This window comes from Alexandromys fortis, unplaced genomic scaffold (genome assembly GCF_014885135.2).
Source record: "Alexandromys fortis isolate MF-2015 unplaced genomic scaffold, M_Fortis_MF-2015_v1.1 scaffold_3, whole genome shotgun sequence".
NCBI lineage: Eukaryota > Metazoa > Chordata > Mammalia > Rodentia > Cricetidae > Alexandromys > Alexandromys fortis.
This window is the reverse complement of record NW_026067909.1, coordinates 1,637,853-1,652,365: the sequence shown is the minus strand read 5'-3', so window position 1 is coordinate 1,652,365 and position 14,513 is coordinate 1,637,853. Positions and strand designations below refer to the sequence as shown.

The 14,513-nt window shown below is 42.3% G+C and overlaps 1 protein-coding gene across 1 annotated transcript in view; it reads right to left on the bottom strand.

The window, feature by feature from the left end:
• Positions 1-496: 496 nt before the first annotated feature.
• The window catches only part of Abraxas2 (abraxas 2, BRISC complex subunit), a 29,641-nt gene continuing 15,624 nt past the window's right edge, over positions 497-14,513 (bottom strand). The window contains exons 5-9 of the mRNA XM_050137304.1: positions 12,096-12,286; positions 10,396-10,515; positions 8,221-8,305; positions 4,813-4,927; positions 497-2,589 (exon numbers count right to left, since the gene is read on the bottom strand). Coding sequence (XP_049993261.1) covers positions 2,120-2,589; positions 4,813-4,927; positions 8,221-8,305; positions 10,396-10,515; positions 12,096-12,286 — 981 coding nt within the window. The 3' untranslated portion in view covers positions 497-2,119. The remainder of the gene's footprint in view (positions 2,590-4,812; positions 4,928-8,220; positions 8,306-10,395; positions 10,516-12,095; positions 12,287-14,513) is intronic.

Here is a 14,513-nt window from a genome sequence, read left to right as displayed (position 1 = left end):
CAAGTTTTAATGCCCTTAAAAAAAACTACCTAGATGGCGCACACCTTTAATCCCAGCATTCGGGAGGCAGAGGCAGGCAGATCTCTATGAGTTCGAGGCCAGCCTGGTCTACAAGAGCTAATTCCGGGACAGGCTCTAAAACTACAGAGAAACCCTGTCTCAAAAAACAAAAACAAAACAAAACACCAAAAACCTACCTAGAATGGCCTAGAATGGGCTGGAGAGACGGCTCAGTGGCTAAGATTATTTGTTGCTCTTACAAGTGAATCACTTTAGTTCCCAGTGCCTACACTGAAGGCTCACAATCATCTGCTCCAGAGGACCTGATGTCCTCTTCTAGACTTCATTAGCAGCTGTACCCACAAATGTGCATACCCACATGCACTCACGTACACATAAACAAAAACAAAGTCTTAAAGAAATAAAACCTGTCCAAGAGACAATAACTACGGAAGCAGGAACATGCTGGTGCTGAGACAGACACTAAAACAATGTATCATGATTAAATAAGTTTTTATTGTCACATTTAACTGCTTTGTCAGATATACACTGTATATTTCAGTATGGCATAAAAATAAGAATATTTTCCTGAATGTCAAAATCTGAACAGAGGAGATGGCGATGGCACTTTAAAAAAACTGGAATTCATACTGTGCTGAAGCCGCTAATAGGTAGCTGATAAAAGCTGGAACGCACTGCAGATAAAGTGACCCTCGACATTCAAATCAAACGGCAGTGGTATAAGCCCAGCAAAACCAGGACAGCAGTTACAGTGCAGACCCTGGGGCACAACCAAAGCAGGGCAGTCCAGGATCTCGTTTCTAAGCCTGTATCTGAGCCTGGGAGCTGGAGCTTATGAGTAAACATCGCTATAAAACGAAACGAATCCTTTGGAACCAGATTTTAAGCCTTTTAACGACCTCTTCATCCTGACGTGTTTTAAGTAGTTCAAGGAAAGGCAGTTCCTTGAATTGACCACCATGAATGGTAGGTCTTGCCATTTCCAATATATTCTAAAATGGTTTTAGTGGTTTCACACATTCTGGGCAGAACTAGAAACAAGCCGTAATTAAATAAACACGTAAGTGCATCCCAATGGTCTCCACACACCTGCAATTATTCCCAAAATGGCAACTTAAAAAAAAAGGGGGGGGGGAGGTTTATTCAGACCATTGAAGCAAATCTTATTCACTAAGATTCCTGGATATGTTCTTTAAAATGTCCTTCCTCCACAAGTCCAGCCCCGGATCTGCCAGACCTAAGTGGACTGCATGTCTTACTCAGCTAAATCCACTGCGTCTTTGATCTGTTCACCACAGACCCAGGCCTGGCATCTCACTCCTTTTTGCCATCCACTGCCGTGTGGCTTTCCTCAAAGACTCCAGAAGAGAGGCCAACTGTGCTGGTGCAGGGCAGCAGTCGCTGCTGGACACCAGAAGGAAAGGAACTGACTTTGTGACACTGATCTGGGTGAGTACTCACTGGGGATTAGTGTGTCTACATTTTAAAAAGGCAACCATTTTAAGTGACAATACATATCAGGCTAGTAGAAAAAGGTTGAGACAAAGCCCTCTCTCTCCTCTTACAAAGTCATGCAGACAGGAGAAGCAGTGTCTGAATTGTTCCAATCAGGCTTCTTGGAATTAACAAAATTTATTTTCTGGCAAAGATGAATTTGGTTCATCATAGAAAGTTCTTTGAAGGCTGCTGCTAAACTCATTTCCCTTTGAAAAAGCAAATTTCAAGGCATGATAGTGCAGAGGTAAGTTTCTGACTTACAGAGTATTTATAGACTAATTGTGCTTAGTCTCTGATCTCCAATTTAAAGAACAGACTACACTGAGGAGTTTCACTCTGCCTAAATTTACTAGTACATCCATGAATCGCACCAGAATTAGGACAATTTGATTATCGTAATGATTCTGCTGTGAACCCATGCACTGCACCCAGAGGTGAGGACCAGTGGACAGAGGATTCTGGGGGTTCTGAGCATGGGGTGCTCCACTCAGGAGCCACGGCATCTGAGAAAGCAGTTCTCCCCACAGATTAAGTCCTCAACAAACTCTCAATAAGCCACTAAGAAAAGCAGTGCCAAGTGGAGAGAGTGTCATTTGTTTACTCAAATCTGGGAGGTCTGAGTGTTCCTGGGGTCCTCATCGGGATGTGTCACGGGCCGTGAATTCTTTGAATGTGAGTATTCACTATGAGGGGACTCTGCAGGGTCAATCAAATTTTCATAATCACTGTCGTCTGACTCCTCCCCACTGTCTCCAGCTGCTCTCTGGGAAGGAAGAAGATCTGCTCCACTTCCAGAGAACTTCAGTCCGGCACTGGTGGAAGCATAGTTGGAAGAGCCCACAGCTTGAGGCCGAGGCATGAAGACACTCCTTTCCATGCGAGAATGGCTCAGAGTACTTTCTTGATTGTTTGGGTGAAAATCAGAATAAGGTGGGGGAGGATCAGAGGGCTCGGTGTCTGCTGGAGTACTTCTCCCTTTGGCTGCAAACCCAGAATAGGGCATCCGAGGGCTGAATGCTGGCTCCAGATTCTCAGATGGCATCTGTCTGCTTAACAGGGTCTGCTGCAATCCTGCATGGAGACAGGAAGAATGTTTTAGCAAGTTCTGTACCTTCACATCTTTTTACTTCCACTCAGTAAATGGTCAACCTGAATGTTTTGGAAATGACCAGCAAAGCTATGAAGTGATTGTTGCTAATGTTTTATAGATGATTCCTCTATATACATCCATTTATTTGTATATCAAGTACCAGGCCAACCATGGTTACACAGTGAGACCCTGTCTCAAAAAAAAAACCCACAACAAATAAAAACAAAAACCAAATAGTTAAAAATCCAGGCAATTGGATGCAGTAGTAACCCCAAGATGTAAACATAGGTTTGTCACTCTAAATGATGTGCTAATTTGTCCACCTGTTTCCCACGTGCTCAAAAATTTAGGTCTACCAGCTGGCACTGAAAACCATTCTCACCACCTTTACAAGTCCCATGAAAATGGAACATTCCTAAGACAGGATCCTTTCAAATACCACATTGCTTTTCTTTTAATGTGTATTTGTGTCTGTGCTGGATCCTCTGGAACTGGAGTTACAGGTAGTTGTGAACTGCCCTTTGTGGGTGCTGGGAACCAACTTAGTCCTCTGCAGGAGCAGGAAGATCTCTTAACTGCTAAGCCATCTTTTCAACCCCAAAGTTTTTTTTTTTTTTTTTTTGGGCGGGGGGGTGGGGGGAATTTTCAGACAAGGGTTTCTCTGTAGCTTTGGAGCCTGTCCTGAAACTAGCTCTTATAGATCAGGCTGGCCTCAAACTCACTGTCTCCCAAGTGCTGGAATTAAAGATGTACGTTGCCACCACCACCCCCAGCCTCAAGTTACGAGTCTATAATGAACATAAGACACCATCCTGATATGTGTAGTATGCCATAGTTAGTATGGTAGCAATTATCACAGTTGCTAGAAACAGATAATATTGTCAATATATACAAAAATCTACACCAAATTTTTTAGACCTGTACTAACTTCTGCTTCAGCTTTTCTCTTTGGTCCTCTTGTTTCAGTTTCAGAAACTTGAGGAATACCATGAAAAAAAAAAAGCACTTCTCATTAAATGCTTAATGAGAAGGAAATGTCCTTCCTCCATCACGTGAGCCTGGTACTTGCTTAGTACAGAAGGATTTATGGCAAACTGAAGATATGGCTCAGTGGGTAGAGGCTTGCCTAACATGCACAGTGCCTGGGATTTAGTCGCCACCAGTACATAAAAGTGTGGTGGTACTGGTACTTGGGAGAAAAAAATCAGGAGAATCAGAAATTCGAGCCAAAGTTCAAGGCCAGTCTGGGATGTTTGAGACCCTTCCTCACAAGCACGGGGATTAGGGAAGGCTTGAGGAATGGTCGCATGTCACTGAAAGGATGATTTGATAATTAAAGTAGTAAATAATTTAGCCAGGTAGCAAGACCTGTAATTCTAGCTACTCTGAGCTCGGCATGGTGACACATGCCTTTAATCCCAGTAGAGGCAAGAGGATCTCTGAGTTTAAGGCTATCCTGGTCTACAGAGCAGAGTTCCAGAACAGTAAGGATTACATAGAGAAACCCTGTGTCTAAAAACAAACAAATAAACAAAAACCCCAAAACAAAAATTGTAGGTACTTTGGAGACTGAGGCAGGAAGATCACAAGTTTGATCCCCTCCTGGACCATACAGTAAGTTCAAAGCCTATCTGGGCAACTTATGGTTATGGACTCAAAAAATAAAAAGTAAGGCCAGTGAGATGGTGCAGCAGATTAAGGCCCTGATCTCCAAGCCTGACAACATGAGTTCAATCTCTGTGCCCATACACTGGCGAAGAAAACCAACTCCTACAACCTGACCTCCCACTGGTGCTCACAACAAACAAATAAATACAAACCTGAAAATAAACAAAAAGTAAAGCTGGGCATGGTAGCTCCTGACTTTAATCCCAACACTAAGGAGGTAGGTAGAGTCATGTGGATCTCATGAAAAAACCAATCTTCATCAGACATGGAAGCACATACCTGTAATCCTAGTACCTGGGAGCCTTTGTGGGGCAGATCTCAAGGGAGTCTCAAGCCTACCATGGGTACATAGTGAGACAGTGTATAAGACAAATATAAAATAAAATGAATGTAAAAAGGGGGCTGGAGTGTATTTAGCGTAGTGGTGAAGTAATTGCCTAGCATGTGGGAAAGCCTATGTTCAGTCCACAGTATCCCACCCCAATGAACAAAGCCACTTCTCTGATATGGAATGGTAGACTCAGCCAGAAGCTTACTTCTTTCTTGTTCCTTTTCATTTTTCTTCTGAGTGATTTGTCTTCTTAATTTGTTCACTTCTGCCTGACAAGATTCAACAACTCGCTCACTCTTTTCTACATCTGCACATACTGCCTGAGGGGAAAAACACAAGAAGGTTAGTTTCAAACCAGGCAGGAGGTAATCTATAAATTCAGCCTTATTATAATCCCAGGAAAAACGGGACTGGAGAGATGGCTCTGCAGTTAAGAGCATTGGCTCCTGCTCTTCCAGGTTCGATTCCCAGCAGGCTCACAACACCTGTACCTGCACTCCCAAGGGATCCACACCTTCTTCTGGCCTCCAAGGTAAGCAGAGCAGTCTTGAGTGCCCACAAGAGCAGGGTTGAGTTCCCCCATTCTTCTTTATGAGACAAGACCTCCCTATATCTCTCCCTAACATGGAGCTCCTGAGTTTTTCTGGCTAGACTGGAAGCTAGTAAGCTAGTGATTCTGTCTCCGCCCACTAGGTGTTAGGGTTCTATGCATGCACAGCACCACGTCCAGCTTATTACATGGACACTAGGATCTGAACTCCAGTCCTCACACTTGAGCAGCGAGCACTCCCTAACCACAGAGCCACTTCTCCAGTTTGCTGGTTTATTTTTTTAAAGGCTGTGTCCTAGAAGCTACATTATATTAATCAACACATGAGGAGTCAGTTTTAGACATCTTTAAAAAACTTACTATCATTAGGGGGCTAGAGAGATGGCTCAGTGGTTAAAGGTGGGACTGCTTTGTGGAGGACTTGAGTTTGGTCCTAGCACCCACTGTGACTCATAACTGAGTTCAAGAGAATTCTCTGCCCTCTGTGGGCACTTGAATTCACATCAACATACCCTCTCACACACACAAACATAATAAGTTAAAAAAAAATTAATAAGTGTTGGCTAGGTGGTGGTGGTGCACACTTTTAAATCCAGCACTCAGGAGGCAGAAGCAGGTGGATCTCTTTGGGTTTGAGGCCAGCCTGGTCTACAGAGCAAGTTCCAAGACAGCCAGGGCTATACAGAGAAGCAAGCCCTGCCTCAAAAAACTTAAAAAAAATTAGTAAGTGCAAAATTAGTGTGTGTGTGTATGACTGGTTGTGTATAACTCTGTGTTTGTGTGTGTGTCCGTGCACGTACTTGTGCCATGACCACATGTGGAGGTCAGAGGGAAACCTGGTAGAGTCAGTCCACCTTTGAAAGTGTTCCAGGAATCAAACTCAGGTTGCCATACTTATAGGACATATCAGCCTGGAGTTCACTGAATAGACAACACTGGTTCATCAAGTAGCCCCAGGGGTTTTCTTGTCTCTGCCTCTCTGATGCTGTTGCATGCTACCATGGCCAACTTTTTCAAGATTTATTTTATTTATGTGTTTCTGTGTTCTTGTGAGGGCGCCCTTGAAGTCAGAAGAGTGTTGGATCTCCTGGAGCTGGAGTTATGGATAGTTGTGAGCTACCCAATAAGATGCTGAGAATTAAACACTGGTCCTTTGCAAGAGCACCAAGTGCTCTGAACTGCTGATCGTCTCTCCAGCCCATGCCCAGGTTTTGGGGCTCAATTCAGGTCCTCATGCTTGTGTAGCAGGAACTTTACTGACTGAGCCATCTTTCCAGCCCCACTGGACTGTCATTAATCACTTTCTTAATTTTAATCATTTTAAAATGTTGTGCAGACTGGAGAGAGGGCTCAGTGGTTAAGAGTACTGACTGCTCTTCCAGAGGACCTGAGTTTAATTCCCAGCACCCCCATGACAGTTTACAACTGTCTCTAATATCTGACACCCTCACACAGACATACATGCAGGCAAAATACCAATGTAAATGAAATAAAAGTAAATAAAATATTTATTTTTAAAAAAGATGATTGTGCAATTCAGCTTAAAGATCTTTTAAAAGGCTAGGATGGGAACAATTGAATTTCTTCCCTTGCTTAATCAATTTTATTGGCTCAAAGAGGGAAGTTTTGGTACCAGTCTAGCTTACAAAGGAAGGAAGAATAAAAGATAAGCTGGAACAAAATGTTTGCATATGGCACATATTCAGACACACAGGTGAAACATCCATACATGCAGGCAAAAATATCCACATGTATAAAGTTAAAAAACAGATAAGACAGATTTATTTAACTGAAAATAATTATAAGGGAAATCTGGAAATGAATGTAAGTTTCAGAGCTAAGTTTGCATGTATATAATTCAGTTACCAATAACCACTATGAGAGCTGGCCCTCCTAATCAGGAAGGTAATGCGTGATACCAGTTAGAAGTCGTTTGGCTAGTGCTAACGGGCTGAAAGGCCATGGTCATGAATTTGGGATAAAGAGATGTTTTCCACTGCACATTCCTCCCATAGCAGAAATAGCAGAAACTTCCAGAAGGCAAGTCTGGCACCAGTGAGCATGAACAGTATTCCCTCCACTTCCAAGTATACGGTGAGCACAAGCCCTGGAAACTCCCCAGTACTGCTTCGTCTTCTTGCCACCGAGGCTTCCCCTCATTTTAGATGCTACCTTCACTCCTCCCTCTACTCTCTGGGGTCTTTCCAGGGCCTTGGAGAGCTCCAACTTCACACTTTTCTTCTAGCTCTCAAATGTAAGTACAGTGGGAAGCACTGTCAGCACGTAGCTGGCAGCTGGAGGTGGCGCCATAAATATTTGCTAAATGAACGACTAGTAAGAAACATTCCACTTCACAGGGGCAGCTGGGGACAAAGACTCGACTAGATGGAAGCAGAGCTAGACCAGGCTGCAGGCTTTTGACATTGTCGCCACTTAGAGTATAACTGACAGGGACAACTGTGTTCTCAGCACCCCTCTTTACACTCACTTTTGAGGATGCACTTCCCAGAAAAGGCACAACTGCAAAGGGGTTATAAGTGTTTTAAGAAGCAGCATTAATAAATTACTTCAGTGTCTCTACCTCAGTATACGAGGCAGGCTTTGTAGACTGACATCTGACATTATCTTAGCAAAGTCCATTCTGACTTTTGATTTTTTTGTTTTGGTTTTCAAGACCGGGTTTCTCTGTAGCTTTGGAGCCTCTCATGGAACTAGCTCTTGTAAGCCAGGCTGGCCCCTGCCTCCCAAGCACTGAAATTAAAGGCATGCATCACCACCACCCGGCTACTTTTATTAAAATCCTATGTGTACATTTGTCCGTGTGTGGTTGTCAGATCCCTGAAACCAGAGTCACAGATAGCTGCCCTGTGGGTATTGGGAATTGAACCTGGCTCCTCTTCAAGAGCAGCCAGTGCCCTTAATCACTGAGCCATGTCTCCAGATCCCCATTATGACTTTAGAACCATAGCTATTCATTTGTCAGTTAAAAGATATATATTTAAAAAAAGAAAAAAGAAAAAAGTAGGCTTTGAGCAATATAAACAAGATGGAAACACCAGTTACCTGTACTTTCTCCTGAAGTGCATTATAAACCTGATAAATTGCCCTGATGTCCTTCATGACTCCATCCTTGTCAAAAAAGTCAGTACTAGAAGACAGGAAAAGGATGTCAGAGTTATTAGAATCACTATGAACACAGGAGACATTTTTGTTGTCCTTCTATCTCTCAGTACTAATTAATATTTGCTCTGACTCAAAGGTGACAATATCTAAGCAATAATGTGCTAATCCTACTAGAGTTATAGAAGAGAAATAAAAAACACATCAATAATTAAAAACAGAACATTTTCCAGTGACTATGTTTATCTCCTTTTTTAATTATTTTTATTTTTAGACAGGGTCATTCTATGTAGTCCTGGCAGGCCTGAAACTTGCTATGAAATCCTGGTTGGCCTGGAACTCAAAAATAAACCACCTGTCTTTGCCTCCCAAGTACTGGGTTTAAAGGTGCATGCAACCACACCTGGCTGTTTTTCTTTTTAAAACCTGAGAAAAGCAGCTGAAAAGATGGCTCAGAGGTTACAAGCACTTGCTGCTCTTGCAGTGGACCTGGGCTCAGTCCCAGCACCCATAACTCTAGTCCCAGAGGAGTCAATGTTCTCTTCTGGTGTCCTCAGGCACTGCACACACAGCACACATGCAGACAACCAGGAAAACGTTCACATACATCATTATTTTTTTAAATCTTTAAGAAGTAAATACAATCTTGAGAGAAAATACAGTAACATTAAATTATCTTCTCAATAAGAATAAAAAATTTAATACTTTCAGGGATTCTTTTATTTGTGTGTGTGAAGGTAAACATGCATGTTTGCTCATGTACATGTAAAAGTGCACTCCAGCGTGCATGCTTGTGTTGGGGCCATAGGTCACTGACGGATTCTCCTATTTCTCTCCACCTTATTGTTTGAGACAGAGTTTCTCACAGAACTTGGGTTCACCATTTTGGCTGTTTTGCTGGCTGATCAGCAAGTCCCAAGCACCTGCCTAATTCAGTGCTCCTAAGTGCTGGAGTCAAATGTGCTCTGCCCAGCCCAGCTTTTTATTTTTAATTAATTATCTTATGTATATGAATGTTTTATTTGCATGCATGTCTGTGAATCAAATGTATGCCTGGTATCTGCAGGGTTCAAAAGTGGGCACTGGATCTCCTAGGACTGGAGTTACAGTGGTTGTGAGTCACTATGTAGGAGCTGGGAACAGAACCCAGAGTCTCTGCAAGAGCAACAGGTGTTCTTAATTGCTGAGTCATCTCTCTCCAGCCTCCTACCAAGCTTTTTTGCATGATGAGACTACAAATTCAGGTCTCATGCTTGCACAGCAAATAATCAGCACTAAGCCAGGCGGTGGTGGCGCACGCCTTTAATTCCAGCACTCGGGAGGCAGAGACAGGCGGATCTCTGTGAGTTCGAGGCCAGCCTGGTCTACAGCGCTAGTTCCAGAACAGGAACCAAAAAAAGCTACGGAGAAACCCTGTCTCGAAAAAAAAAAAAAAAAAAGAAAAATAATCAGCACTAAACTATCTCTCCAGTTGTTTAGATTTATTTTTATCTTTTTGAAACAGGGTCTCACTATGTAGGCCAGACTAGCCTGGTACTCAACAAACACACACTGCCTCTGCTTCCTTGTGCTGGGATGAGAAATATGTGCTACCATGCCCTACAGAGCAGCCTTGTTTTGTTATGGGTTGTTTCAGGTTTTTTTTTTTTTGGTTGTTGTTTGTTTGTTTGTTTTGGAGGAAGGGTCTTACTCTGTAAGCTGGCCTTCAACTTATGACTGACTCCTGCTTTGGCCTCTCCTATGCTGGGACTGCAGGTGTGAGCCACCATACTCAGCTTCAGGGATCATTTCTTCTTCTTCTTTGTTTTGTTTTTTGAGACAGGGCTTTTCTGTGTAGCCCTGGCTGTCCTGGAACTAGCTCTGTAGACCTGCTCCTGCCTCCTAAGTGCTGGGCTTAAAGGCATGCACCACCACCGCCTGGCTACAGGAATCATTTCAATAGTTTACTCAGAACGGATTCTCATATATGGTAGTGATAGTGGTGGTGGTCTAGAGAACTGTCTGTTTTCTTTAATTTCAATTAAAATAAACTTGACTGTACATTTCTCCTTACACTTTAAAAAATATTAACAAAGAAAATACTGTTGACAAAAGCACTCATTTTACCTTTCAACTTACCCATGCTCTTTAATAACTTTGGCATAACTTTGAGAAGTGTTTGGCACTGAAGACACTTTGTACTCTTGCTGGCTAGTATTGCCTAGATTGGGAATAGCAAGTGATATCCTTTGATTATACCTGTAGGGAGAATTGAGAAAAACAGCACTAATTAAGTACACTTCTTTGTTTGTCTGAGGCAGGATCTCACTATGTAGGCTAAGCTGGCTCCAAATGCACATTTGGCCTGCTTCAGCCTCCCATGTGCGGCAATTATAGACATATGCCACCATACCTGGCTCTACCGCTTTACTCCTAAATAAGTGTTGACCTCATGGGCTCAAACACTCTGCTCACCTCGGTACCTCATTGCTGGGTTTACAGGTATGTGTCATCATTCCCAGTTTTAAAAGTATTTGTTTAAAAATTGGGATTGACAAATCCAGGTCGGATTCTTAGCACCCACATGATGGCTCACTGTCATCTGTAACTCCAGCTCCAAGGGATCCAACAGCAGCTTCTGGGCTCTGCCAGCATCAGGCACGTATGTGCGTTGTTATAAATATAGAAATACAAACAGGCAAAATACCCACATACATAAAATTAAAAAAAAAATTTAAAGGACTGGGATTAAAGGCTGTGGATGTGGCTCAGCAGGCAGAGTACTTGTCAAGAGTGCCCAAAGCCGTGGCCTCAATACCCAGTACCACATAAACCAGGTGTGGTGGCACACATCTGTAATCTTGGCATTTCTTTCGAGGTGAAGGCGGGAGGATCAGAAGTTCAAGGTTATTCTTAGGGTGAGTGCTAGGTCTGTCAGGGATCCACAGGGAGGTCCTGGAAATCCAGGAAGATCACCAGAAGTTAAAGGCTGACCTTGTTTACATAGCAAAGTGTTATCTGGACTACAGAACAAGACCCTGCCTCAAAAACAAAACAACAACAACAAAACAGAACAAAAGGATAAGGCTGACAGCAGGCTTCTGTGTCTCCAACACTGGTAAATTAACACATACAACCACTTAAGATGCATAGTCAGCAATCTTCCATTCCCTTAGAGCAGAAACTCGGCTATAGTGGATATGGCTCCTATCTTGTATGCATGTCCATAGTTACTGAGAGATTCTAAGGAAACATCTAGCAGAAGATAAACAAAACCCTAGAAACAGCTCCCTAACAATAACTATTTTCACTGACAGTGACTACTGATGCTATTAGCACATTTCCAGAGCCAGAGCTTTCTGCAACTCACAAGCAGAAAACATGGTCACATAATGTTGTTTTTTTTCTCTTTATCAAGGCCACAATGCAAAACCCTCATCACCAATAATGGATCATTTTTACAATTTCTGTCTTTGAATTATGTGTTCTAAAGTTATGATTAGAGTCCAAAAGTAGCAAAACTCTATTTTTGCATAATGGGTCATGAAGAAGCAAATGAAGTTTCTACCTGTAAGAATACAAACATGTCTAGATGATGCTTATTGATCCCCAAACTATTTTAACTCATTTAATTGGTAAGCAAGCCCCTGAGGATCCACTTGCTTCTGCCCACCAAGTGCTGGGTTACAGATGTAGGCTGCCATGCCCAACTTTTACACAGGTGCTAGGGAGCCAACTCAGGTCCCCACGCTTGGCTTGCTCTACCCACCGAGCCCTTTTCTGAGGCCCCACATCTTTTTTTTTTTTTTTTTTGTACAGTGGTGGGAAGCTTTCTTTACCTGCGATTTGGTCTAAAGAGAACATATTCTAAAGCATGAGTAGAATTGTTGGCGGTAGAGATGAAGCTGAAGAGAAGGAAGACGAGGTCTGGCACACCGAGGATGCGGGTGAGCTGCTTGTGGATAACCTGCTCTCTGTAGGACATCTGTTGCTGGGTGTTTCGACGGAATCTGTACCACCCGATAACTTTCTGCAATAAGAACAGAAGAAAAGAAAGTATTAGAGCTTATTTATCTTGAAAAAAAAAAAAAAGGCTGGGTGGTGGTGACGCATATCTTTAACCCCAGCACTTGGGAGGCAGAGGCAGGTGGATCTTAGAGGACGGCCAGGATTGTTACATGGAGATTCCCTGTCTTGGGGGAAAAAAGTTTATTTAATTCAGAATGCCTCCAAATGAACACCCATAAACAAATGTACATGATCATTTTATATTGACAAGTCCAGAACTAAAAACAACCACCAGTGAACAAATGAATGGATGAACTGGGTAATCTGTGGTATATTGGAATCATATGCAGTAATAAAAAGGAACAAATCACCACGGAGAAATCTCATAATAAGTATGTTCAATAAAAAAAAGCCAGATGCAAGGGTATGGAGTATATATGCTAAAGGATTTTATTAGTATAAAAGTCTAGAAAGTGAATCTACAGTCACATACAGCATACCTTCTTACACTGTGTCATGACCCCAGATAGGGTCACATAACTGAATATGAGGTTAAAAAAACATAACTAAATGTGAGGTTAAAAAAAAAACTGGGGCTGGAGAGATGGCTCAGAGGTTAAGAACACTGCCTGATGTTCCAGAGGTCCTGAGTTCAATTCCCTAGCAACCACATGGTGGCTCACAACCATCTGTAATGAGATCTGGTGCCCTCTTCTGGCCCGCAAGTATACATGCAAGCGGAACATTGTATATGTAATAAATAAACATTTAAAAAAAAAAACCTGGCAACAGTAAAAAGTTTCTGAATGTAAAATGGCCAAAAATTAATTAAAAAACAAATATGTAAAGCTGGAAAGATGACTCAAACAGGCAAATGTGCTAGTCACCAAGGCTGATGACCTGAGTTTGATATACATGGTAGAAGGGAAAAAGTGACTCAAGCAGGTTACCCTCTGACCTCTACATCTGTGATACGGCACAAGATGACTGCACAATGAGTGTGTGCACACGCAGGCGCTCTCTCTCTCTCTCTCTCTCTCTCTCTCTCTCTCTCTCTCACACACACACACACACACACACACACACACACGATGAATCTGAGATGTCTGTGGCATCACTCTCCAACGCTGCACTACAAGGTTTCACCACAGCCTGGCTTCCGAACACAGCACAGACACTGCACATGCAGCACAGCACAGGCACTGTACATGTAACACAGCACAGGCACTGTACATGTAACACAGCACAGGCACTGCACATGTAACACAGCACAGGCACTGCACATGTAACACAGCACAGACACTGTACATGCAGCACATGCCATGTCAGCGGATGCTGCCAGAAGCATCTCAGCTCTGATTGCAGACTGGTGTTTCCCATGATCTGAACAGACAAAGCTTTTAATACTGGTAGAAACATAATGGTTTAATTATGGAAAATAAAACCAACATTTTCTACTATCATCCCTCAGTGCCTAAATATCAAATAAGTGTATCTTTGAATTGAACTGTGTTAAAATGTTGTTTTTATAATTGCTGATTTGGACTTAATTTTTTAAAAAAATCATTGAATGAATTTGGTTTGGATCAAGACAGAATTTTCAGCAATACTTGAAATATTATGTAAGGCTATTTTGCACATAGTCAAGTGCAAGCCTTAAAGATTATAAAACCTAAGTATTGATCAATCTGAAATATATTGAAGATTCCTATGCCCCACAGTATCAAATGTCTAGCAAAGGTTTAATGCTTTATGTAAAAAATAAGTAAGAACATCATCTCAATAGGAAGCAAGTTTGCTTTCACTTCATTGTCAATAAATGATAAAGTTATATGTACAACAATGAATCATCTTAAAATCAATTTCTTTTCTCTCTTCTTTTTTTTTTTGGGGGGGGGGAGAGGTTGAAACAGAGCTTTTCTGTGTAGCTTTGGAGCCTGTCCTAGATCTCTCTCTCTCTGTAGACCAGGCCTGCCTCTGCTTCCCAAGTGCTAGGATTAAAGGTATGTGCCACCACCGCCTGGCCTAAAATCAATTTCTTTGTGACCTATTATCAGTAAATGCTTGATCTGTACACCTAAGGTCATGTAAATCAATTTTTAAAAAAGGGTTTGTGAGTGGAAAAATTCAGGAAGTCCTGACATAAGCAGTTCAGAGGCTGACAGACAGGAGAAGAAGGTGCGAGGAGGAGAGGGGTGGGAAGTGGAATCAAGGGAGATTTACAGGTGGTGGGAATGTCCACGATCATG